Raw genomic sequence first — 26,696 nt, forward strand, 5'->3', positions numbered from 1 at the left:
TGTCCCTTTTCAATTCAATATTTGATTCCTTACACACTTCGTCTATATATAATATCCTGCTTTATATTTTGTACTGTATATTTGTATTTCAACATGTATATTTCCTACTTATTTAATGCAATTGTATTTCTATTTGAGATGTTTACATTTTGGATTGTTTATTTCTAGTCTTTTAATTTCTCTAATGTACAATGCCTTGTCTTTTTATGCTGCTGCAAACGCAAACATTTCCCAAATTGGGACCAATTAAGTACTTCTTATCTCTCTCTTATATTCTCTTTAAGTTGTAACCAAATACGAAAAGTCATGCAGAAGCTTCTGTTTTGATCAGCATGAGGTTTTTATAAAAGATGATTTGTGTATATAACCAACTTGTTGTTAAATGAAAGGCACTCTGGTACTGTAGTACGGTGGCCGACAGGTGCAAACGGCAGTTAGTCTGTTTCATCATTTCAAGTGTTTTGTCAGTTTATTAGAAATGACTCGGCAAACTACTTTAGCTAGCTAGCTTACAGCAGATCTGCAATGATATTGTCTCTATCGTGTTGAGCTTCTTGCAGAATTTGTATTAGCTCTTTTTTATTTGCAGTGTTTCCTTTATGCAGTGCTTTCATTAAACGCTGCGCATGTTTTCTCAAGTTGGTGAAGATGTTTTTTCGTTTGCATGTGTTTTGGTACATTTGTGTTTTTATATTTGCATCATTTTTTAAACTGCAGCACGTTTCTCCTGATGGAGTTGCTTTGGGCCTGTCAGCAGCCGTACTGTAGGACTACCTAAAAATGATATTAGACAAACATGCAGTGTATTAAATGTTTTTTGAATGTCAGAAAGAAAACAGAACATTTTTTGTTGTGCGTTTGGAGATTTTATTTTTTCATTACACTATAGTACCAGAAATGTGCATTTGGCTTTAGTTGCCAGCATCCAGGCACTTCAGCGGCTGAAACTGGTTACTGTGTTCATCTAACATTGTAACAACCCTGTAAACAATGTCTGCTCCTCATTGTGAGACTTAAAACGAGAGAATGTCATTTATTGTCAGGGTTACAAAAAATAAAAGAAACTACATTCCACTAATAGTGTACTCTTACCGTCTGGGCTTCAGAGGCAGAGTAAAATAGAAAAACGACAGATTTTTGCATGGAGTCTGGTTAGAGTTTCCAGGCTCCATGTCGGATCCATTGTATCCTTCATAGAAGTAAAGTGCATTTTGAGTGTGATTAAACACACAGGCAACATCCTTAAAATACATTTTACATTAATTAAACTACCCATCATTTTTGTGTGAACTCTGCTTCACACTCTTGGCAAAAGCAAGTCGTTACTGCTCTCTGGTGGCAGAAATGATGATCTCTAAAAACTACAACATCCACAACAACACTATATCAAGTAAAGCCCTTCTTAGGTCTTTAGATGTCTTCCTCCTTGTTGATGTCTTTCAAAATAGACATGACACTCCAAAGGAAAGGAGGAAATCCGATCTAAATGACATTTATTAAAAAGAAGCTGCTATTTCAATGATAATGGGTTCTTAATTAAGGTCATATATTGGTGGATAACCTTATAATTATTGTATATTTCTAATAACATTTATTACATTTGGTTCAGCACCAATGATAGCTAAAACATTTTCTGCCTAAAACTCTGGTTTTGAATTTGTATCATGGAATTGCATCCCACTACTCACATGTGTTGCGAAGTGAGTTGTAGTAATCAAAGTAGTAGAGTAGTAAATTGTCTCAGCTCATGAAAATATATTTTCCATAACACATTAAAACATTCAGAAGTTTTTAATTTAACAACCCTTTTCTGAGCCTTTTGATCAATTTTAGTAAAACTCCCAGAAGGCACTTAGCCTCCAGCTGCTGCGGGGGGGATCCTGCAGGGGAAGTGGGAGTGAAATGTGTGCGTCTGTATAAAAGTGAAAGGAGGACATTGGTCAAAGTTAAATAAATACTGAATAAATAGTCTTTAAGACATAATTGATGTTAACCCAACTGCAGCTGAAGCCTGGACCACCTTTAGAGTTCATCAATTAAAGGAATTGTTTGAGGTAGAGCGTGGCAGAAATCCTGGTTTTGTAATGTTCAGAGTTTGACGTGTACCAACGACGCTTTCTAGGAACCTTAGCATGCTTTGAATACAGGAAGCTGTGATTTAAATCCCCCTGAGCGACTCCTCGACGCTGCTCCGGAGACGCTGCTCTGACCGCCATGTGAGGGACAGACTCTATTCCTCTTCACTGACTCCCCTCAAAGCCTTTCACTCCTTAGAAATCAACAATCAGATTGCACCTTGGCTCACAGAAAGAGGTTGATTTTGGCGGGGACTGCCTTACAGCCGGTGGTGGAGAAGTACTGTCCCTGGGCGGGGGTGTAGAGCATGTCGCCCCCTACTGCCTCTACCACGTCCGTGCGGCCGCAGCTGCCCCGCTGGCAGAGCTGCGAGCGGACACAGCGTTCCACGTGGCGTCGGCTCAGCGGCAGGAAGGGGACGAAGCGGGTGATGAGCTTCTGCTGGATCACCCTGGACTGGAAGAAGCCGCCTGGAGAGAGAAGCTCACTTTAGTTTGCTTCAACTGACAGTGGTTCAGGAGAGCCCTTTTCCAATGGAATTAATTCCGTTCTAGTTCTGTGCTGGGGCTAGTTTGGTCAGCAGTCTTTTCAACTTGTGATAGACTTAAAGAGGCCACCTTCCTATGCTGTAGGTATTGTGTGCATGTAAATGGTCTGCAAAGGCTAAATCCCAAACTTTCCTCCAGAGGGAATTCTCTCTCCTCCACACTGAATATCTCTCACAATAGCAAAAGTGGCAGACTACTTAGACTAAAACTTAAGGTACTATTAAACTTAAGAAGGTAGATTGAATTGCAAGAAATCATTTATACTGATTTCAGAGAGACGTGGCTACAACCTCAACCCACATATAGCTTAGCGTGTCCTCGCGCCAGCTGCCGCATGAAACTAGTCACTCACTCTGGTCCACCAGTGCCTTTGTCGCTTTAATGAACATTTTTACAGTTCGGTAAAAGAGAATGAACGGGATATTTAGCGAGAAAAGCTCAAATAAAGGATAGTGTCATGTGAAGTTTCGCTCTTCCTCCATGGATGATGTTAGCATAGCTAACCCAAGCCAGTCTGACTAATCGATAGCAAGATTTAGAGGATACAAACAAAATGATTCTTGTATTATTTTTGGCGTGACGTAACAGGAAATTAACCGGGAAACCTATGGAATATTAATTATTCACCATAAATTGCTTTTGTATAAGTAGGTAGTAAGGACTTGTTGCCATTACAATGCTAACAAAGGGGTTGTGACTCAAAGTATGTTAAGAACTGCCTCTTGGAAAAAGGGTATCAGTGGTTCCAACATTGAGCATTCCACTGAGAAGGCTTCTTATTAGGATACACATTTACATATAGCAACTCTTCAGTCCGTATACCTCTCTGAATATTTGAAAGTTAAATATCAAAGGACACTCACTTGTTGTGCTGTTGTAGACCGCCTGTGCGATGGCTTCCTGCAGGTGTTCCAGCTGGATGTCCTCCCTCTCCTGCCCCGCCTGCCGGTTCTCTAAAGCCACTCTGTTAATCACCTCCTCTCCGGTGGTCCTGCGGGGAATACACACACAACACACTGAGTCAAACATTTTTCACATCTTATAATTAGGGAACTATTTTCTGTTGGAACTCATAGGACACTTTAACAGCTCGTCTCTCTCATGGAGGTGACAGTTCAGTCACTGTGAACTCTTATTTCTGTCGTCCATCATTATCAGATTTGAGCAAAATAGTATTTTTTCATTTGCATGTGTTTTGGCACGTTTTTATATTTTTGGCTGTAGTAACACATGCACCTGTCGGCCGCCGTACATTTAACCTTGAACAGCTGTCTGTTTAAAATAAATGTATCCTCATGCATTCATTTTTCCTTCTGTAACAAACTTGAACAGTGACTTCTGTGTACTGTTACACCACTAGTGTGTGCGTTTGTGTGTGTGTGTGTGTGTGTGTGTGTGTGTGTGTGTGTGTGTGTGTGTGTGTGTGTGTGTGTGTGTACCCGATGAAGACGTAGATGGCCTTCCGGTAGTTTGTGCGAAACACAACGTGGGAGGGACCAAGGAAAGGCTCCAAAACATCGATGAGACCTGGAGGCATCTTCTCCATCTCGTCAAAAAAGAAGACGGAGCGAGCGCACTCCGTCAGGTTCCCCTGCACCCAACTCTTCAACTCCTCCTGCAAACAATTCATCATGATTAATCACTATTGTGATTAACGCCATTACATTCTTTAATCAATTCCCACCACTAATAAAGACACACCTAATTGTTTCTTATCTTTGATTATACTCATGATGATTGGTGATGATGATGAGATAAAGATGAACACTGCCTAATGACCTCTAACCTACCCTGTATTCCTTGACTCGGTCAGGTAAGGGGAAGTGCAGCGCGGGAACAAACTGATGGACGTACGGGCTGCTCATCGCAGAGCTGTACAGATGATTTCCCAGCATGGAGCTGACCATGGTCTTCCCCGTCCCAGAGGAGCCATGGAAAGACAGCACCAGGGGCCGCTCGGGGCTTTTATTCTGAAGAAACTTCGCCACCTCCTCTGACACTATGTCCTGAGCCAGATGTTGTCCATAAACATTCTTATAAAGGTCCCACTCCAGATCTGAAATTAAGGGAATAAAGATTTGTTTGATGTTATTGTTAAATTATTGGTTAAGGTATTCTCAACACTTATTTGTCTTTATCCGGAGCTAAAATACCTTTAAAGACAGGAACACACTACTACATTGCCTTTTTGGGGGAATTCCTTATGGCTGATGATGTTAAATAAAATGACGATCCTTACGGCTTCTGTCCCATGACTTTGGTCACTTATAACCCTCTAAACAAAATCCAAAAAGATCATTTTCAAGCTCAGGATATCTGTTGCTTTGAATTGGACTTCGTAGTAGAGAAGGGGGTAAGTTGAGCCAGTGGGTAAGTTGAACCACCCCCTGTAACCTTATAGTTGTAATCATGTGACCAGAAATTATGCAATTTCCACCCATTTCTCATTGCCTGCGAAAGAGATATACTCATTGTGGTCTGGTAAGTAAACATTTTTGTTTGTCAAAGTACAATTTCTAGATGTTAGCTGTCATGTCAAAAAAAAAGTATCCAGGTTTAAACACATATATTATGTTGATGTGTTGGCAGCGTATTAAACCATGTGAGTCATTAAGCTAAAGAAGACTAGAGGTTTTTCAATACTCAAATTTCCCCTCCTCGGTCCTCCGGTTGTGACCCGGAAATGAATTTCAGCGCGCCATTTTTAAGGACATCTAATTTCTCTAAATGCACATCGAGGACCGAGGATCGAGCGTCGAGGAGACTCCCTGGAGGAACTATAACCGAGGATACACTGATGCAGTGGCGGCCGGCCCATAGGGGCGCTAGGGGCGCCGCCCCCCNTTTCTCTAAATGCACTTCAAGGACCGAGCATCGAGCATCGAGGAGGCTCTCTGGAGGAGCTCTAACCGAGGAGACACTGATGGGTCCTCCACGGCTCCTCCACGGATGCATTTCCGGGAACGGTGGAGGCGTGACGCACGGCTGGACTTATCTCAGCCAATGACGGCTCTGCATGCATCCCTTGGATATTATTTTAGTAACTGCTTTCATCGCAACGCGATGTTTACAGTGAGAACAGCTGTGAGGTTCGTGCAGAAAGCAGAGCAGTGTAAAATATATATAACTCAGTATAACAGGCCTACATTACTTTCTGTATTTGTATGCTGTAGTTTAGTAGATATCTACAAACAAAGAGTCGACATTCTTCTAAGACCATTTAGTGCTTCACATAATAAAATACACAACGGCTGTAGCCTGATTATGCTTTAGGAGCAGTAGGTGTGTGTGGTACAGTGTGTAGGTGTGTGTGTGGTACAGTGTGTGGTACAGTGTGTAGGTGTGCGTGGTACAGTGTGTAGGTGTGTGTGTGGTACAGTGTGTAGGTGTGTGTGTGGTACAGTGTGTAGGTGTGTGTGTGGTACAGTGTGTAGGTGTGCGTGGGTACAGTGTGTAGGTGTGTGTGTGGTACAGTGTGTAGGTGTGTGTTTTACAGTGCGTAGATGCGGCGGACAGACGGGTCTCAGTTGGTTTGGTGTCCTATGCTTACTTTTAATACTTGTACAACTTTTGGCCCGTAATTTCAATTCCCGATTTCAGCGACCAGAGAGAGGGGTTGGGGGGATATATACGTATATATCCAGTCTCTGATTGTGTTACATTATGAGAGTGCTCTCATACTTGTTTGATTCTGAAATTGTATATATTTATATAAATATGTGTGTGTGTAATATGTCCACATCTGTAGCCTGTTATTGTCCGCACTGTCAATTAATTAAAAGTAAATATATAAGTCGTCATGAACACATCAGGGGCCGTATTCACAAAGGATTTTAGGGCTAAAAGTAGCTCCTAACTGGCGAATTTAGGAGAAACTCCTAAACAGTTTAGGAGTTTCTCCTAAATTCGCCAGTTAGGAGCTACTTTTAGCCCTAAAATCCTTTGTGAATACGGCCCCTGATGTGTTCATGACGACTTATATATNTTGTGTAATTAATTAATCTTAATTAACGCGTTAAAGTCCCGGCCCTATATATATATATAATAAAACATTTAATTATTTTTCTTCAATTTAAGGCAAAATAAAATTCCAATTTCTTATTTATATATACTGTATGTAAAACAATGATTTGTTGTTTTGAATAATCTACATCAAATGTGATTTTCTTTCTTGATTTTTCAGAATTTGGGGGCAGTCTGGGCTCATTTGCACCCTTTAAGTTTATTTATTTGTTTGTATTATATATATATACTATTTTGTATGTTCTTTCCCACTATGATTAGGTATGTCATTAAGTATGGTATTCCTGTCATGATATGTTTTTTCTTTATTATTTCTTGTTGGCTGTTCTGTTTGTCTTCTATGTTGAAAAAGGGAAGCATGATTTCCACCCCAAAGAAGTTTGTACTATTGCTTACACTTTCTCTCAACACAAATATTTGAAACGATATTTCACAACTGTTTTGACTTAATTGAATAATTGTGCAGCCCTACTATCAAATATACTGCGTCTGTTTGTCCGTGTTACCTTCAGGTACCGCTGCAGGCTCCTGCTGCGGCCCCCCTGCGCCTCCTGCAGCTGAGCGTGAGTCTCGTAGAGGTCCTGGACCCCCAAACCGCTCTCCTTCGCTGCCTCCAGACTCCTCCTGAGCTGAGCACAGGCTTTAACGTCCTGAGGAGTGTAACCTCTCTGCTCAACCAAACGCCTCTCACACTCCTTCACACTGTGGGGAGAGGAGGAGGGAGAGGGGGAGGAAGAGCGGGTGGAGGAGGAGAGGACGGAGGGCAGCAGGGATGGACCGCATTTAGACAAGTCCAGCGGTGGAGAGTCTAAAAATGAAGACAAAGGAAATAAAGAATTACTTTTTTGCAAATGAAGCTGTGGATGTTTCTCAATGTCAAGGAAGGATGCTCCAGAGCCACTATTTCAAGGATGCTACGTCATCGAGTGCCGCCGAAGGACTGTTCCAATGTCCAGGCTCCTTGGAATTCTACCGAGCCCGGCGTCCTACGTAGAGAGACATTTCGAGGCTGCACATGTGTATCCTCCGCGGTCTTAAAATCCCCACAATGCTTTGCGCACGGACCAATTTCCAAAATCTTTGGCGGAAATCGCGCTCCATTTAAGGCGGGGCCTCGCATATGACGCACACCTGTTAGCCTGTTCCACCATTCTTCGTTTTCCGAGGCTAGGAAGGATTCTTGCCTCGCTTCTGAAGCAAGTGGCTCGGAGGTACATGTGCTATCAAGGAAGCGTCCTCGACATTGAGAAACACCCAGTGTTTGTACGTGTATTACTTGGTAGTGCTGCATGATTTGGAAAAAATAAGTAATTGAGATCATTTTGAGTGATATTGCATTGCAATATGATTTGTCGAGACATTATTCACAATATCTTTTTTTTTTTTTTTTTTTAAATGTGTATGATCATTTCCTAATAATTATTCAAATTAGCTATTAAAAAACAAATACAAAATTAATAAAATAAAAGTAAATAAATTAGATCATTTTAACATTCCTGAATTGAGTTTAATATTTACTGTTTTTTTTTATGTCTGTAGAAAAGTTAGTAGGTTGGGACTCTCTGCAGCACCACGAGACTTCATTCACATATTTTGATTGATTGAGCAGCTCTGTTACATTACAGTGGATACTCACCCTCTGTATTGAACAGCTGGTGAGCAGGAGTGCTGCGCAGCTGCAGCTTCATGATGCACGACTCCACCACGATGTTATCCAGAGTGTTCAGGTTACGGATTTTCACTACAAACAAAACAAATTCACATTTTTACAAGGGCAGAATGTTACTTTTATTTTATTTATTGATTCATCTTTATTTAAGTTTTTCTGAATAATTAAATAGATGTAATATATAGATTAGACACTGACAACCATATCAAAGAGAGAAATACAAAAATAACTTGACATTTAAGTCGATAAAACAAGAGGTTGTTTGACATTCTTTCTTGATAAATCAAAGTGGACATTAAAACATTTTCACTTCTCATTTGAGCTTTGAATATATATATAGACACAAAAGAGAGAATTTGTCTGTAAATAAAGACCGTATTTAATTACTTTTCTATCCAAGTCAAATTTACCGAATTAAATTACAAAGAAATAGGGATTATGTTTTTTAATAAGTGTCTAATATCTCTTAAAACGTCATTAGATATGGGCCTTTTGATAAAATATAAACCAAAGCTTCTGTGCCTTTACCAAAAATGTTTCTTTTTACCCTCTTTAATCCGGTGCAAACGATTCAAATGAAGTATCTAAAAAAATAACCTTTACTGACTTCAAATCCTGCAGAGACGAAGGACACAAATAAACCCAAAAGCAGAAAACACATATCTAAGAAGAAAGTGAAAAAATCAAACTCTACCGATGCCAGGAAAGAAGTATCCGCGCATCATCAGGTAGTTGGTGTGAGACGCCTGATGTGACTTCACCTCCAGTTTCTTCTTCCCTTCACAATCCTCACCCTCATCATCATCTTCGTCCTCTTCTTCCAGCGCCACCAAACTGAAAAAAAATGTACCTCAACATTATTATTTTTAACCGTAACAACATTTCCACAACTGTCAATTTATATATTCTTATATATTTATTTCTCCAGATTATGAAATATCTTAGATTTGTGCTTCCAGCCAAAGACAAAAAGGGAACATTACATTTTTGGTGCCAAATCATTTCAGTATCTTTAGTGGATATTATATAATATAATATTAGGTTATTTATTGAAGTGTACAATAAATCCTTCAGCTTCTTTAACATAAACTAAATCTACGTTTTTTATGCATATTATTTATGAGAATGACATTTCTTTTAGGATGACATTTCTCTATTGGGAGTGTTTACTAATTTTTTGGACATGCCATATATTTATTTAATCGTTTATATTTTGTATAAGAATTTGAACAATGAGAGTACCTACTCCTTTATGGAAACGCATTAGTTGTTTACATTGTTTGTCTAAGATTGTTCATGATCATATACAGTATATATTACAAGTGTTTTAATATCTTTTCTTGAATTGCTCCCCACCCTGTACAATGTCCTGTAAACTTAACACAATACAATGAATGTTTGCACACGGATTACTCCTCACCTCTTGACCACGTCGTTGTCCACCAGGTTGCTGTCCACCACCACCACCTGTTTGGGGATGGACATGAAGACACTCAGCAGTCCCAGAGACATCAGGCTGAGACAGACTCCACTCGCTCCCCCCGGGGACTCCATGCAGAACTGCAGCATGTCCGACACATCTGGAGGCTCCTCTGGAGTTATAGGAGGAACAGCAACATCTGGAGGCTCCTCGGGAGTTATAGGAGGAGCAGCAGAAACATCTGGAGACTTCTCTGGAGTTATAGGAGGAGTAGAAACATCTGGAGACTTCTCTGAAGCTATCGAAGCAGCAGGCTCCTCTGGAGTTATAGGAGGAGCAGCAACATCTGGAGGCTCCTCGGAAGTTATCGAAGCAGCAGAAACATCTGGAGACTTCTCTGGAGTTATCGGAGGAGCAGCAACATCTGGAGACTTCTCTGGAGTTATTGGAGGAGCAGACACATCTGGAGTCTCCTCGGAAGTTATCGAAGCAGCAGAAACATCTGGAGACTTCTCTGGAGTTATCGAAGCAGCAGAAACATCTGGAGACTTCTCTGGAGTTATCGAAGCAGCAGCAGAAACATCTGGAGACTTCTCGGAAGTTATCGGAGGAGCAGCAACATCTGGAGGCTCCTCTGGAGTTATCTGAGGAGCAGCAACATCTGGAGGCTCCTCTGAAGGTATCGGAGGAGCAGAAACATCTGGAGTCTCCTCTCTGGGTGGAGGGTTGTCCGTCTGCTCTCTGCTGGAGGGATCTTCAGTAGAATCAGCTGTGAGCGAGTCTTCCTGGTTCTTCTGTTCCTCTGCTTTGTTTTTCTCCTCGTTCACCTCCATTAACTCCTCTTCTCCTTCCGTTTTACTTTGGTCCTTCTCTCCCTCCTTCGTAGAGTCACTGGTTTCCTTCTCTGGTTCCTTCACTGGTCCTTCTTCCTCCCCTTGGTTTTGTTTTTTCTTCTTCTCCAATGCCGCTCTTTTCTCCGCTACTACGTCTCCGCTCTCCGCCCTGTTCTCGGGCTCATTGTAGAACGCAGTGACGGGTTGGTCGTCTGACGTCCCGTTGTTGATGAGACTCCTCAGGAAGCGGAAGGAGTCGGTGCACAGCGAGTTAGGGAAACGCCACGAGAAACACCTGGGAGGAGGAGGAAGAGAGGAATGGTCAAAAAGTCTGAATGTTTAGCCAAATATTCACAGTTACTCAAATCAGAAACAACAACAGAAGCTTAAGACAGCTTTTAGAGGAATGTATATGTGTGTTTCAATCGTATCACAAGAACCAGCATGTACTTTTACATGTTGCATAAGATAAGAAGTACTTTATTGATCCCAATTTGGGAAATGTTTGCGTTGCAGCAGCATAACAAGACATGGCATTGTACAATCAAAATGTAAAGAAATAAACGTTTCCAAAATGTAAATATTTCAATAGAAATTAAATTAGGGCTGCACGATATATCGTGTTGTGACGATAATCGCGATATTCACATCGCAGGACGTGCGATATTAAGTAGGCAAATTAACTCAAACACGTCATGTTACAATTATTTTGCTGCTTGCTACAAAAGGAGAACTTGCGCTCTCATATCAGGGGTACTTGAGTGAGTGACAGCAAACCTCCAATCACAATCAAATCTCCAAAGCAAACGGACCCGGTGATTAAAGGTAGAAACACTGAATAAAGTCGTTTCATGTGTTTCTCCAGGGCAGTTCGGCGCTGCTAACCGAGCTAGTTCAGCTTCTGGCCCCAAAAACTTAAGATCCAGACGTCCATGACTAAAATCCTTCATCCGGTTAAATATAGTTAGAAAAATACCAATTGTATAACATTCAAGTTCAAGAAAGGATGGTTTGCGGACAAAAAAACGGTCTCTTCTTCAATCCCTGTATTTTTTCATATCGCAGTGTCAGTCTTTTCCAATATGGTGCAGCCCTAAATGAAATGGCATTAAACAAAAGTAGAAAATATACATGTCGAATTACAAATTTACCAAAACAAAATATAAAGCAGTGATGAAACCGGAAGACAAATAATATAAACAATTCATTAAATTATCAGAAATGTAAACATATGAGGAATTTGACTTGATGTCGTGGTGCATACATAAAAAATAGCATAAAAAATATTAGAAATAATTTAAAATGTATTAAAATATAGCAGTATTCACATATAAATAGAATGGAATGAAAAGGAATAAAATATGGAATGAAATGAAAAAAAACAAAAAATTACATACATTTTAAAATTAAGAAATCAACTGAAATACAAATGATAGATAGAAGGAGTTGAACGTTGTGCTGCTGTGTACCTGTAGTAGGACTGGGACAGCTGGTAGGACATGGGCAGGATGGGCAGCGCTCGGTTCTTCTTCGGTCCGAACGCCTGATTGATGCGGCGCCGGTTCACCAGCCCTCTCTTCCTGCACTGAATGAACGCCTGGCACAGCATCTCCTGGTTATACTTACTGTACATGTGGAAGGTCTGAGGGAGAAGACAGATAAACAGAGGGTAGCGTGAGTTGTGTATCTGCCATTGTAGAACTGTGAAAGCAATAGAGTGGGACGAGGGACACCTTTGAAAAGCATCTCAAGACCCTCCTGTTAAGACTTGTCTTTGTCGTGTCGAATGATCATATAATCATTTAAAAAATATAGTCTTATACTCAGATTGCCTTTTACACCGTTACATTGTATTTGTAGTCTTGTATGTGTTTAACAGAGACATGTGTTAAGGGTTTACATTTCAGGAGGGCAAAAGGAAGTGTGAAAGGGGGATATGCAAATGGTTAAGGACGAGGTGGGTTTTATGGTTTAATGGTGGGGATGTGAAGATGATGCCTAAGGGAATTTAAGCGTGGGACCAGTTGGCTTTAATCTCTACTGTAGAGTGTGACAGTGAGCTGGGGGTGCAGAACTTCTCTATCCTCTGAGGATGAAGTAGCTCTGTTCCTACATTTGGGATTGATTTCACTTTGACTTTCTTTATTGAATATAACAAAACACAAACTTTGTCCGTGATACATTTATCAGTTTCTCTTAAGAATTTCCTCCACAGTCTTCTGGGTTTGTGATCAAAGAGTAAACGGAACTAAATCAAGATGGTCCAGCCCCTCTTTATCTCCACATCTAAACCATTGCTATTACGCACATTAACAGCATACCCCACGTGCAAGCCAAACACACTGAATACACAGAATCACTTTAAGCACTCGGTGAGTTTTGTCTTTGGTGCGAGACTCCAGGAGAAAATAGGGGGGGGTTGTTTCATTTCAAATATTTTAGATTTTGTATTGACACAACTGATTGTGTAGAGCAGTGTTTCTCAAACTTTTTCATATCAAGGACCACTGGTGGTCCTTGAGCGCCCCCTAGTGGTCCGTGAGTATATTGGTAACATTTCACATTTTAAATAAATAAATACATTTAAGTTTTCCGCACTCTCGCGGGAACATCTCCGCAATGGAGTGAGCCTACTTTTGATTGCATGATATAGCCCAGCGCAACACCTTCGTCACACATGTTGCCACTTGTTTCTACCATTTTCAGGCGATTTGTAATCTGTTCTAGAAAAACGATGTGATTTTGGATATTTGTGGAGTCAGGTGGTCCACGAGTGTTTTTTTATTGGTTAAGTGGTCCTTGGTATGAACAAGTTTGAGAAACACTGGTGTAGAGGAAACACCAGATTATGTAAAACATCTTGTATGTAACGGGAACTATATTTGAATCAAGCATATTTGTACATTTTGAAAATATAATGCTTAAAATCAAACAATTTTAAACTTTTAAGACTTTCTTTGAACCCAAAGTGTATTTTATTAGTTCTTTATTTTTTATATGAATGTTTCATGTAATGGTATAACCACTCATTAACTCTGTATTTCTATGTCTGGAACAAGGTTTATTTTGGTTGTAATTGTGATTCAGTTTGTGTGACGGTGTAAATGAAGGAGGTCAATTAAAGATGGCCGTACCTGGAAGGATCTGGACGCCTTCATCTGATTGTTGGTCATGGCCAGAGTGCTTTGGATCAAGTTTTGTAACACTATGGCATGAATATCATTCTTGCTGCAACGACACACACACATACACACAATCAATTAACACACAATTTAAATGTATTCAGAAAAAGGAAATGTAATTGACTCCTCACGAGTTGATGTTGTCTTTCCATGACACACGCTTTCCACTCTCTATCGCTGAGACCTTGAATCTGTAACACACACACACACACAGACACACACACACACACACATTACAACCTCACACTTCACTGCTGCATTTATGTCAACATGTCACGCTCCTCCTCCTCCTCCTCTTACCGTGAGAAGAGCTGGCGTTTTGTGTCGGGCATGATCATCTCCCGAGCGCTCAGAACCACAGAGCTGAACTTCTGTCGGAGCAGCCGGGCGTACTCCAAGAACGATTTTGCACAATCCTGAAACGACACGGACAGATATATTACATAAAGCTGCACGTCTATTTAATATGATCATTTATTCAATCACATCACATCTTCAAATATTGCGTTAATACAATTATAAAAACTGATAATAAAAAGTGGATATTAACTTAAATGACAAAGAAACTCTAATGTGAAATATGTTGAGGGAAAACACTGAATAATAGTTTTTATAAACCAATTTAACATTCAGTTCAATGTGGTTGACAAACAGTATATATAAAAAAATATATTTGTATATAAAAAAAATTCTTGAATATTTCTTGACTGTTGTTTTTTTATAAATTAGAAAATACTACATTTTTTTTACAAGTATTTGTCAATTTTCAAGCAAACATATACACAAATATAAAACATACTATGACTACTCCAAAACATTCCTTACCATTTGTGTTTTGTCGTTTTGCAATACAGTAACTGAATAAGTAGATAACATGCTGGCAGGGAAGTGACCCATAGATGAGAGTAACTCCTACGTCACTTCCAGGCGAAAGTCACGGCCCCGCCCACTTTTGGGGGAAAACAACGCTGTAATTTGAAATTCTGAAGTTTTTGCCAATCCGTTCAGAAATTTAAGAAAAGCGTGGATTTTTGGATCTTCAAAGAGCCCGATCACGATGGCCAGTCAGGCAAACAATTACATTAAATCATTGGAAATCGACGATCGGGCTCGATATATGGTTCAATTAAAATCAGTAGGAGAGGCTGTAATTTCGCCGGCTGTTACTCTCATGAGAGAGACAGAAAACAATAGTTTTATCATGCCAAAAATCTGCCGTGTCGTTTATTGCACCTCAAACATTAAAAAAAATCCAGAGTTCAGTGTTTCTGGACTTCCTCTAAGAAGAAAGGACAGTAACAGAAGAGCTCTGTGGCTTCAGGCTTGATCGCCATTCAAATGACAGCGTTGGTTTCCCCCAAAAGTGGGCGGGGAGGTAATTTTCGCCCTGAAGTGACGCATATGTTACTCTCATCTATGGACATCGATCGCCTACTGCTATATTTAACCATATATCGAGCCCAATCTTCGATTTCCAATGGCTTAATGTAATTGTTTGCCGCTCTTTGAAGATCCAAAAATCCACGTTAATACATTTCTGATCGGATCGGCAAAAACTTCAGAATTTGAATTTTGCGCCATTCAAATGACAGCTTTGTTTTTCCCCCAAAGTGGGCGGAGCCGTAATTTTTTCCCGGAAGTGACGCATATGTTACTCTCATCTATATCGGATTAAAATACTAGAGGAAAATATAAGCGTCAGACCTCGACAATGCTGGGATCGGCAGGTTTGTTTTCCTCCAGGAGGCTCATCAGAGGTTTGTCCTGATACACCTCAGCCAGACAGATCCTGTAACACAGCGTTCATTATTAAATCTGCTGGATTGTTTTTAATAAATGCATAAATGTGTGTGTTTTATCAATCTCGTGTTCCTACCTGTAGTTCAGGAGCGTCTGAGGATTTTTGAGGATGTATCGTGTGCGACGTCCGACAGCGACGGATGTTTTATCCATCGAGATCTCGAACTCTGCGTGAAGCAGGTCTCTGACCACAACGTACGGTACGAACGGCCTCTTCAACTGAAACACAAAGTGTGTGTTAGGTTGGGATCAAAGCAAGTGTTCAGAATGTAGGTAACATTAGTTTGTATTGTTTACAGTCTTCAACATGTAATTACTTTTCAGGTCACAGTGTTTTAAAGTGTGTTTTATTATTATTTAAACAAATGAACCTGAAATATATATTTTTAGACATAAATTTGATCTATTTTTTTTTACCTTTTTTGTATTGCTTTCAAATTTTGTAAAAAAAAATTATTTGGACAAAATTGATTGCATTGTGTGTGTGTGTGTGTGTGTGTGTGTGTGTGTGTGTGTGTGTGTGTGTGTGTGTGTGTGTGTGTGTGTGTGTGTGTGTGTGTGTGTGTGTGTGTGTGTGTGTGTGTGTGTGTGTGTGTGTGTGTGTGTGTACCTTGCTGTTGAGCAGGTTGGAGGCCACTCTGCAGAGCATCATCAGAGAGTCTTCCTGCACGGACCAGTACACTCTCTGCCTCGTCATCATCTTCAGAGCTCGGTGGTCGGCCTCGTCGTGAGCCGGCAGGCGTTTCTTTGGCTCTTTAAGAAAAAACACACAATCTGTCAGTCGTCTCGAGTCTAACGTCCATCAGCCACATGTATGAATTTAAATCCTCCTGCTGTACCTTTCTTCTTCTTGCGTGGGGGCTTGGCGACCTCCTTCTTGGTTCTCTTCCTCTTCTGTTTCTTTCCTCCGACCACCTGCTGGTTTCTGGACGCAGGCTCAATATCCACCTGGTGACAAACACAACAGCTTGAGAGGTTCATGTGGAGATAATACCACAATAGGCAGATAACATTGAACAACAGCTTGTAAGGTTAATACGAACATTTTATGATAATTAGCAAATAAAATGGATTAAACTCTTACCTCAATAGTTTCTGCTATCACTGAACGTTTGGCAGTCGAATAACGAGGGTTAATAGTCCCTGCTGTTAAACACAGATGTATACAAATACATTATTCATGAATAGGAATACTGTAACAGTAGGAAAGTGAACTTGAAGCAAAACTGAATAATTATTCTAAGAATTAACGCCTAAAAAGTTTGTCTAAACATATAATTCATGCCAAAACATCCAAACTGATAAAGGCATTTCAAAAATAGAACAATAAACAGGATGTATTATTTATATAATTTCACAAGTTCAGTCCATTTGTAACACAGGGATGTGAAAGCTTGTACTTTTTGGACACAGGAAGTGGTTAAGGGGCCCTATTATTATTATTATTATTATTATTATTGGTTTGTAAAGGTTAAAGTCCCCTCCAGAAGGAGTTTCTCTCTCCCCCCCCCTGCCTGATAAGAGCGGTGCAGTGACGCGTCCTAAAACCCGGAAGTAAGCTGCGCATGGGTTCCCTCGACAAAAAAGCAATACAATTTCTCCATAGGATTTTGGAAAATAGCTGGAAATAAGGTCTGTGGTTGAAACACATTTAAGAGACGGATCACATTTTGTTCAGTCGGACTATCTCCACATGTCTACCCTACTTTTATCATTTTCTAATCATAAATCTATCCATTAGATTTATGATCCAAAATCCTATGGAGAAATTGCATTGCTTTTTTGTCGAGGTAACCGGAAGGAACCCACACGCAGCTTACTTCCGGGTTTCAGGACGCGTCACTGCACCACTCTATAGGACTCCTTTGTTTACTTCAGGAACATAATGACATCACAATGTAACTCTGGGGCTTCTATTGGCTAAGCGCTCAAACACATTGTACGTGATAGGCTAAGGGGCGGGACATCTCTAAGCGGTTGACTAATCACAAGAGAGCCGGTCAGCTAACCAATCGGAGCTCTGGTTTCAGACAGAGGGTGAACAGAGGTGCTGCAGCACAGGCAGTATAGGGGAAAAAAAGAGCTTTCTGAACATTAAAGCATGGAGACATGTCACAGTAGAGACACTACATACAAACATGAACCTGAAAATGAACCTTATAGGACCCCTTTAAATAAAATAATTTAAAAAACTTGTTCTCAAAGCAGCAGCTCACCAGCTTTGAGTGCGATCCTGAGAGAGTTTTTACTCAGCAGGCTCTTCAGTCTGATTTTATTCTCCTTCGCCTCTAAGCCACTTGGGGTCTAAAAAACAAAACAAATGAGTGCAAAAAGATTAAGCCATATTAAATATTGTCTCCATCTACACGGACAAACAAACTGTCACTTACCGTCCTCACAGCGAGAAGATGATTGGTCCACAACCAGTTACGTTTAAGATGAGCGAAGAATTCAGAGTGCAGACCTCCGGCTCCTTTACCGTCTCCGGGTATCGACCCGTCGTCACACACTTCGAGATTTCCCCTGTGTGTATGAATACATATAAATCAGTTATACTTAAACACACTGCTAATTAACTTTATGCACTTTGCTGTAACCTGCTTTTTGGTTCAAATGTTTGAGTTGATTATCTTATAGAAACAGGCAGAGGAAGTCAAATGCTCTTATGTTGTTTACAGCTAATCTTTATTAAACAGGGTTTGTACAGCTTTTAAAGAGTAACATTTAAACACCTTCCCACTCTTAACTTCTAATGTATGCTTTTAATGCAGTACACTATAGTTTTTATTCTACAGTTGATTTGTCATATTCTTTTTAAAGGTCCCATGTCATGGCCATTTCTACTGATCATAATTCCATTGTTGAGGTCTACTAGAATACATTTACATTGTTCAATGTTCCAAACTCACATTGGTTTCTCACACAGCATCTCTGTGCAGTATGTGTAGTATGTGTATAGTACTCTCTGTCCTAAACGGCTTGTTGGAGCAAGTATTTTGATTTGATAAGAAAGGCCACCTAATTGTGACGTCTGTAGTCAACGCACTATAAAGGACTACAATTCCCATGGCGCCTGTGCTAACGCCACAGTGATGGGCAACCTGTGGAGAGACGCCGTCAAGGAACAGTTTTTAACCGTACTCGTACTCGTACCGTACACGTACATACAAACCGTACAAGTACCCTTATAGTTGTAAAGTATAAGCATTATCACGAAAGAAAGAATACCCAAGTTGTTTGTTTTATTTCAGTTTTGCCTATTTCTTTTGAATATTGTAAAGGCCTATTTTTCTTGTTTGCATGTGCAAAAGTTTGTTATTTTATTTTGAGCAAACACATCGCAACATCTTCTAAACCATCGGAGGCCAAGCAACACTTCAAACTGTGAGTAATTTAAGTAAAGAAACGAGTTAGAACTGTCTGTTTAAGGCGTCTAGTGGCTTGATGGAAAAACAAGGAAGGAAGCCACGACAGTGTCCTTCATGGCAAGTTAGCTATCTACGATCCCTTATCTTTATAGCAGCAGAGGAAGTAACTGTCCGTAATTGGATATGTCATTAGGGGTTTTTAATCAAGCTTGTATTGTGCACTGAGCTGTATGATGCCCCCTTTAAAAAAACATTTTTTTAGATAACATAGCAATGTTGTGCAAAATTACATACACTTATCCCATGTCAGAATTAACATTTCTAAAAAAAGAAAATATATGCTTTTTAATACTGAAAGCCTTCTTATACTTTCTCACTAAAATCACACTTAGCATCACATGTCAAATCCCTGTTCAAATGTTTTTTTCCTTGAGATTAACCATCAAACACATTTTATGTACCAAATACTACTATACTATTATAAAAACACTATAGAAGTAAGATATTCTTTTTAATTTTATTCAAATAGCAGTGTGAGCTAAATTATATTCAATATTGAACTGTCCTTTTTCTTAATTTTTTGTCTTCCCTTCGCATCTTTTGTCCTGGTTTGACCTGTTTGTAGTGAATATAGCATAAAATCACCCAAATCTGGGTTATACCTTTTAATTCTTTGCCAAAAGTTGTACTTATCTTCTTGGCATTTATGGTCAATCAACCTCATTTTCACAGAGTTAAAAAAAGGCAAACATTTCAATTATTTTGACTACTACTACTACTACTACTACTACTACTACTACTACTAATATTACTACTACTACTACTACTACTTGAGAGGAAAGGAACATAGAGAATGTTTCTGTGTGTCCCGCCCCTTAGCCCATCACGTACAATGTGTTGGAGCGCTAGCCAATAGAAGCAAAAGTGTTAACTGGTTATGTCATTATGTTACCGAAGTAAACAAAGGACTACAATCCAACTGTTCAGGCAGGGGGAGAGTGTGTGGGAGAGAAACTCCCTCTGGTGTGAACTTTGGGAAATGCAGACCAAACCTATAACACACCACAGGAAAGATGAAACCCCCCAAAAGCACAATAGGTCCCCTTTAAGTCTGATACTTCTCAGTCCTCAGTTTGAATCTTTGGTTCCCCTGCATGTGGATGCACTGATCCCAGGTTTTAATGGAGGCGTTATTCTGTTTCTCAGGTGTGCCGTCTGGAGCAGACCTGGACGGCATTACGGCAGCGACACACAGAGGGCGCTATTCTCTACGAGAAAACTCTAAGGCCCTTTATGAAGAGTCTGAATGACGGGAGAGGTAGGGGTCCCATTTAACAAAAAACACGTACTATTATTCAATCATTGAAATATGATTTATATACCCAAATGTCACAAATTACAAATGTGTCTGATCTGGCTTTACAGTGTGTACAGCATTACTAGGGGCTGGTTGAAGGTAAGCCTGAGCCAGCCCAAACGATGTACTTTATCAAAAAGGAGGGCATTGAAGGCTAAGAGAATAATTTGAAATTGTATTCTGTATTTTATAAGGAGCATGTGCAGTGCAGCTAATACAGCAGTAACATGATCTTGTTTCCCAGTGTTTGTCAATACACATGTGCAGCAGTAGACTTTTTGATACAGCCGGAAAATCCAGCCTTGAAGTAAAAAATGCAAAGTCTAGTTCTTTTCAGCAAATGTTTTGTGTGGCCTGATTGTTACAATGTTAACTCTGTGTATGTCTGTCCTCCAGAAAGCTGTCCGCTGTCCAACACCAGCTTCCCCCACGTCCTACCCCTCCTTTCTCTGCTGGAGAAGAGCATGGCGGTGGGTGAGGGGACAGAGCCGTGGGAGGTGGCGGAAGCCGGGGTGGATGTGGTCATGTTCCACCTGGGGGCGGCGAGGACCATCGCTCAGCTCGGGGGAGTCTACCGCTCCAACGCTGAGAGCAAACTACAAGGTAAGAGAGTAGAGAGAGATGCGCTGTTGATCAAAACTTGTCAGAATTCAAGACATTGCTGAATAGCAGACATTTTGCGAAGACTTTGAACTTTCTGACTTTGGTCGCTAATGGTGGTGATAACAAAAAATATATAGTTTCTATTGGTTAGCACTTTTATACATTGTACATGACACGCGGTTGGCCAATCACAACAGAGCCGGCCAGCTAACCAATCAGAGCAGACTGGGCTCTGGTTTCAGACAGACGGTGAAAAGAGGTGCTGCAGCGCACTATGAGAAAAATAAAGAGCTTTTTGAACATTGAAGCATGGAGACATGTCACAGGAGAGACAACATATTAATATGAACCTGAAAGTGAGCATAATAAAGCCCCTTTAATACTTTTTATTTAACTGAATTACATCACTTTTAACGTAATAATACAATTATGTCAACTCTGATGACAAAATTAATTGAATTGAAGTCAACTTGTCTCGGTACTGTTTTTTTGTTTAGTTTTTTTATTAAACATTTACACAGCCAGAGGAGTGAGATGTCTGTTTCCAAGTTGTGTTTCTCCTGAATTTAGTATCAAAATAATGTATTTATTTTCTAGATAAGGTTAAAACTTATAAACTAAGAAAATCAGTTATTGAAATCAAATTGTGAACTCTGCAGTTGAAGATGGTAACCCTTTCTTGATTGGTTGCAGGTTTTCAGGGTCAGGCGGAGGTCCTGGAGCTCTTCCTGACCGATTTCCAGATGAGGCTGCTTTGGGGGAGCAGGGGAGCCGAGGAGAGCCAAGCTCTGCGATACGCCAAGTTTGACCAGGTGCTGACTGCCTTGTCCAACAGGCTTGAGCCACCTGTCAGACCACGCTGACCCCAGACCTGTTTTTCAATAACTGTTTTATCCGGGATGAGTGCTTTGTGTTCTTACAAAATCACTTTAATCTCATTTACCATTCAGCTTATTTACCAATTTTGATTTACATCACGCTATGTCCCAATATGTCAAAGCCAGAGAACTTCATCTAGCCCGTATGGAACCAAAATGTGAAGGGAATATATCAGTGTAAATATGTGCAACTGTGTCGAGCTATTTTGCTTTTCTTCTGCAGAAGAAACAGGAAGTCGTGGTAAATAGTTTCTGAAATGAGGCTGTGCCTTGGTCTGTTAGCTTAATGTATAGCAATGTTTTTATGTCTTCCTGAAGGCTGGACCTTCCTTAACAAAAAGACCATACAAAGTGAGTCATATTGTACAACGCAATAACAGAATAACATTTTATCTCCATTTTCAATATTATGTTCATCATGTGTTTATCATAAGGATATTCTAATGTGAAGTAAATACATAATGTGATGTGATTAGTGGTATTTTGACCAGTGCTAGGGTCAGTTCACAACTCTTTTGTTTAAACTTCCCTTTTCTTACTCATTACTCTTACTTCTTAATACCACTATATGAATTGGAAGTGATTGAACTGACTCTAACCACACACGCACAGTACACAGGTACAGATCATGTCTATAACCTTATTAATAATGTCTAATATTTATCTGAAATGTAAATAAACATGTTTACCTCACTGTTTGGCTAATACTGTCACATTGTCTATCAGTTACAAGTGAGAATAAATGTGGGTTTTTTAATGTTCTTTGAGGTGATGAAATTGAGGTTGCAAATTCATCTGTATTGTTGCTAGATTTTGTGTGTATTTGGAATAAAGCACAAGGGGAATATATCTAAACAACCTTTCCAAAATCAGGCCAAGTTTTTCAGATCAGTTTTTCCAGTCTGGCCAATTAAAATTCATTAAAAGTCCCATGCCATGGCCATTTCTACTGATCATAATTCCATTGTTGAGGTCTACTAGAATAGATTTACATTGTGCAATGTTCCAAAATCACATTGGTTTCTCATACAGCATCTCAGTCAGTATGTGTATTCACTCCGTCCTAAACGGCTTGTTGGAGCTCCTGCCCCCCCTCCCTTTGAGCCCACTGTGCTCTGATTGGTCAGCTCGCCCTACCCTGTTCTGATGAGTCAACCACCGTTACAGTGGAACATCAGTGATTATATGTTACAATGGCGTTTGTTAGCAACCAGAAAATGACACCAGTAAGGACAAACAGATGAGAATGCTGCGTGGGGTCTGGGTGCCGTGTTGGCGGGACGTTGCGGGGCTCGCTGCTCCGCCCTGTGGGGCTCGAGGAGCGGACAGTGTGAGCTGGATTATTGGTGTTGTTTCCTGGTTGCTGCGTAGGGTCTGCGAGACACCGCGGAACGCAGCCTGAGCACGTGCGGAGATCTGCGGAGCGCGGCTGAGAAAAGGTGTGTGTGTGCGCGCGCGCGCAGAGCTCCGCAGATTGGTCCATTTGGTCTGCGTTACGTCACTGTACCCAGGGAGAAAACAATGGAAAAAGAAAAATCTCCAACGAGGCGTTCTGGGGCAGCATAGACAGGTATTTTCTGTGTTAGAGTTGTACTCGCTACAGGGTGTACTTTGAGGGTTAGTGACTTTGCCGCATAACTTTACATGCATAACAAGGTAACACAGGGGGGACGGGTAATAACCAGAAAAGCATGTCATGGGACCTAAACACCACTATGGCGCCATAAAATATCATTTTTACATTAATAGCACCCTACTGTATAAATCACCTTTTTCGATAAGGTTTTATTTTTAGGGTGAATTATTTGTATAAAAAATTACAGTTTTATTATAAAAATAACTGTCTAATTTTCTGGTTTAATTATGTATTGCTTATCTGATATTACAACAACGCTTCAACATTTTTACCATAATGTCCAACATCATCTCATAGCCTACATAATATTTGTTATTTCACTTGTGTAATAAAAGACTGCACATAAAATGATAAGTAGGCCTATAGTGATTATTTTTCCAGATGTTGTGTTTATCTGCTGTGCATTCTGGACTGTGACTGTGATCCTCCAACGTGGCCTACACACGATACGACCGGTTCCAGATGCTTTCTGGGAAATGAAGTCGTTACTGTCATTTCTGGTACGTGTTTCTGGACGTCTTCCTCGAAATGAAGAAACTACCAAACTAACCGGTTGTCGTTAGCAGAAGGTCTATTCCGGTTTCCTGTCTGCCAGCAGGCAGCCAAAATGTTGGCCATCCTGTCTGTGCTGCTTTTATACCTTTTTAACCCCGTTTTGGGTGTTTGGTATCAGCAAGTCTACTGCAGCATATCAGAAAGCTGCGAGTGCGACTTTAAGCCACATATCAGAGGTAAGACCAGATATGTATGTCTGCTGCTTTCTGTCTGTCAGCTAGCTTAGTTTAACATGTAAAGTATCTATAGGGAGGTTGTTTCACCCATTTTTGTCATACATTATATGTTTTTTTCGTGTACTGAAACTGTAAAATAACTGAGGTTGTCACGAAGACCTTATACTGTAGTCACGTTAGCTGTTATGCTAGCTAGCATAACACAGGATGTGTTCTCTCATATTTAACATTGCAGTTACTGTTGAAATATTGATTGGAACAAATCATTGTTTTGCAAGTAGCTAAGTCTTATCTGTAGCTGAATTGTGTTATTATACTGTTGAAAATGTGACACTTAAACAGTATTTGTTGAGAAAATATAATTCAATTTGGCATTCTAGACATAGGGGAGAGTGGGGTAAGTTGAGCCATTTTTTTGTTATGCTGTCGTCTAAACAATGAGAAATGACACATAGTACAAATGAAAACACACACCTATAATTCAGGATGTTTCCTATCAATGGCAATGATAAGAATTAATATTTGATCAAGGGCAGTGAAAAGATTACTTCTAAAAAAAAAAGTGGTCTTGTGGCTCAACTTGCCCCCCAGGTAAGTTGATCCAGGTCAGGGGGTAAATTGAACCACTGTTCAAACCTGGGCATACCTACAACAAATCTTAAAGGTAACTATAAACAATACATTTCAAACCAAATACAAGTTTAGTTTTTCAAATATTTTTAATATAAATTTCGATTGAATTGATTGATTTACTTTTAACATGTTAAAAAGAAAAGTAATCATACAAATGGTGATACAATTTCATACATCTTACCAATCAAAAACAGGGTAAATTCAACTTTAAATGTAGCCTACAATGAGCTCTTATTATCAACCTGGCCTACTTTCATTAATTTCTCCATTGAAAAAGTGGCTCAACTTACCCCAAGGCCCATGGTTCATTTTACCCCATAGCCACCATTTTAGAAAAAATAGCCTAGCATTAAAATTCAATAGAAGTTTCTCAATACTCAAATTTCCCGTCCTCGACTCCTATCGTCGACTCCTCTCCTCGAGACTTGGTGCCGCCCACAAGAGATGCGAGCGGAGGACTGAGGAGGGGAACCGAGGAGAGAGGAGTGGAAGCAGCAGGCGGTTAGAGAAATGAGAACTCCTCTCTGAGCGGTCATTTTAAAGAGACGTCCATTAATGATGACAGGAGGCACAGCAGCACTCTGATGGACAGGGGCCGTATTCACAAAGCATTTTATCTTACCGCTAGGAGTGCTCCTAACTCGCGCTAAAACATTTTACGTAGGAGTTTTTTCTTAAAAGTTATTCACAAAGCCGCTGAGACCTACTCATACTAAGGATAAATCACTAAGAGTGACGCGCTGTTGCTATGGATTACGTCGATTCTCGAGCATGAGTTTAGAAGCGGTCAGTACGGTGATTGGTTGTTCAGAGTAGGCGGTCTCGGTGAAACTCATCCGCAACATCCCACAAACGAGCCCACTAAATCACCGAAAAACAAGGAAATAGCCTAGGCTAGAAATGTATTCCTATCAAATAGTTATGGACAGTGCAGTTAGCAGAATACACGCATGATGACAAGTTTGTGCAGACCACGATAATGACGTTGTATATGCACGTTAAAGAGAGAGAGCAAACAATAAAAATACGTAAATTGCATTAAATCAAGGAGGCAATTAAAAGCACCCTGCCAACTATTATCCAATGAGCATATTTCCAGCACTTAAACACTTTCAATAACAGCCCATACCGCCGTTCAAGTCCCCCTATCATGATGAATGAAAACAATCTGCGTGTTGATGGAATGTACTTTCTTTCTATTGACGAACACGTCCTCATCTTTTGATGGCGCAATTATTTTTATGTGCGTCCCGTCAATAGCACCGACCACACCGGGCATACCTGCATTGCCATGAAGTTGGCTTTGATCCTGTGTAGTTGTTGATTGTCCAAAGGAAACCGGATAAACTGTTGGATGATATGTGGTCTAGAGAGCGCGTTGATGGTTTGGTTTATGGCACGCCTGACTGATGGTTGCGATATTCCTAAATCGTCGGCATTGCAAAGTTGCATTTTCCCTGTTGCTAAATATCGTAGTGTTGCCAAACATTTTATTTCCGGACTAATCGGGTTATTCCTGTTAGTCGGGGATGTTATTGCATCCCGCACTAATTCCACAACAAGTTTGATACCCTCACGATTTAGCCTATATCTCTTGATCAATTCACAGTCTTCCATTTTCTCCAAAACATTTCGTCTCGCAGCCATTTTCAGATTCTTTGTGAATAGGTCTTACTGAGTTAGGAGTCCTCTCGAGGACTTTTAAGCTCTCCTAGACTTAGGTGCTACTTTTAGGCCTAAAATACTTTGTGAATTGCTCTTAGTGAATAAAATTAGGAGTCCTAAATTTAAGACTGACATGCCCATTATGTTTAGGAGTTTCTCCTAAATTCGCCAGTTAGGAGCTACTTTTAGCCCTAAAATCCTTTGTGAATTAGGCCCCAGGTCTATATCCATCAGATCTAGCTAGTTCTAGCTAATGATATGACTGCCTGCTTAT

At 40.2% G+C, this 26,696-nt stretch overlaps 2 protein-coding genes across 2 annotated transcripts; one reads left to right on the forward strand and one right to left on the reverse strand.

Moving 5' to 3' along the window:
* Positions 1-1,763: 1,763 nt before the first annotated feature.
* On the reverse strand, positions 1,764-20,156 carry LOC104960267 (general transcription factor 3C polypeptide 1-like). The gene is made up of 20 exons (XM_010788248.1): positions 20,038-20,156; positions 17,942-18,074; positions 17,768-17,855; positions 16,636-16,697; positions 16,391-16,499; positions 16,162-16,304; positions 15,628-15,770; positions 15,456-15,540; positions 14,052-14,167; positions 13,883-13,942; positions 13,704-13,797; positions 12,039-12,211; positions 9,737-10,864; positions 9,011-9,150; positions 8,284-8,388; positions 7,120-7,455; positions 4,415-4,680; positions 4,064-4,239; positions 3,488-3,615; positions 1,764-2,546 (listed from the first exon to the last, which is right to left on the reverse strand). Exons 1-20 carry the CDS (start codon positions 20,154-20,156, stop codon positions 2,302-2,304), a joined length of 3,849 nt encoding a protein of 1,282 aa, XP_010786550.1. The 3' UTR covers positions 1,764-2,301.
* Positions 19,894-22,451, forward strand: LOC104960266 (SH2 domain-containing protein 3C-like). The gene is made up of 3 exons (XM_010788247.1): positions 19,894-20,237; positions 20,673-20,879; positions 21,573-22,451. Exons 1-3 carry the CDS (start codon positions 20,213-20,215, stop codon positions 21,740-21,742), a joined length of 402 nt encoding a protein of 133 aa, XP_010786549.1. The 5' UTR covers positions 19,894-20,212; the 3' UTR covers positions 21,743-22,451.
* The last annotated feature ends 4,245 nt before the right edge of the window (positions 22,452-26,696 follow it).

This window comes from Notothenia coriiceps, unplaced genomic scaffold, assembly GCF_000735185.1.
Source record: "Notothenia coriiceps isolate Sejong01 unplaced genomic scaffold, NC01 NC01_scaffold00031763, whole genome shotgun sequence".
Classification (NCBI taxonomy): Eukaryota; Metazoa; Chordata; class Actinopteri; order Perciformes; family Nototheniidae; genus Notothenia; species Notothenia coriiceps.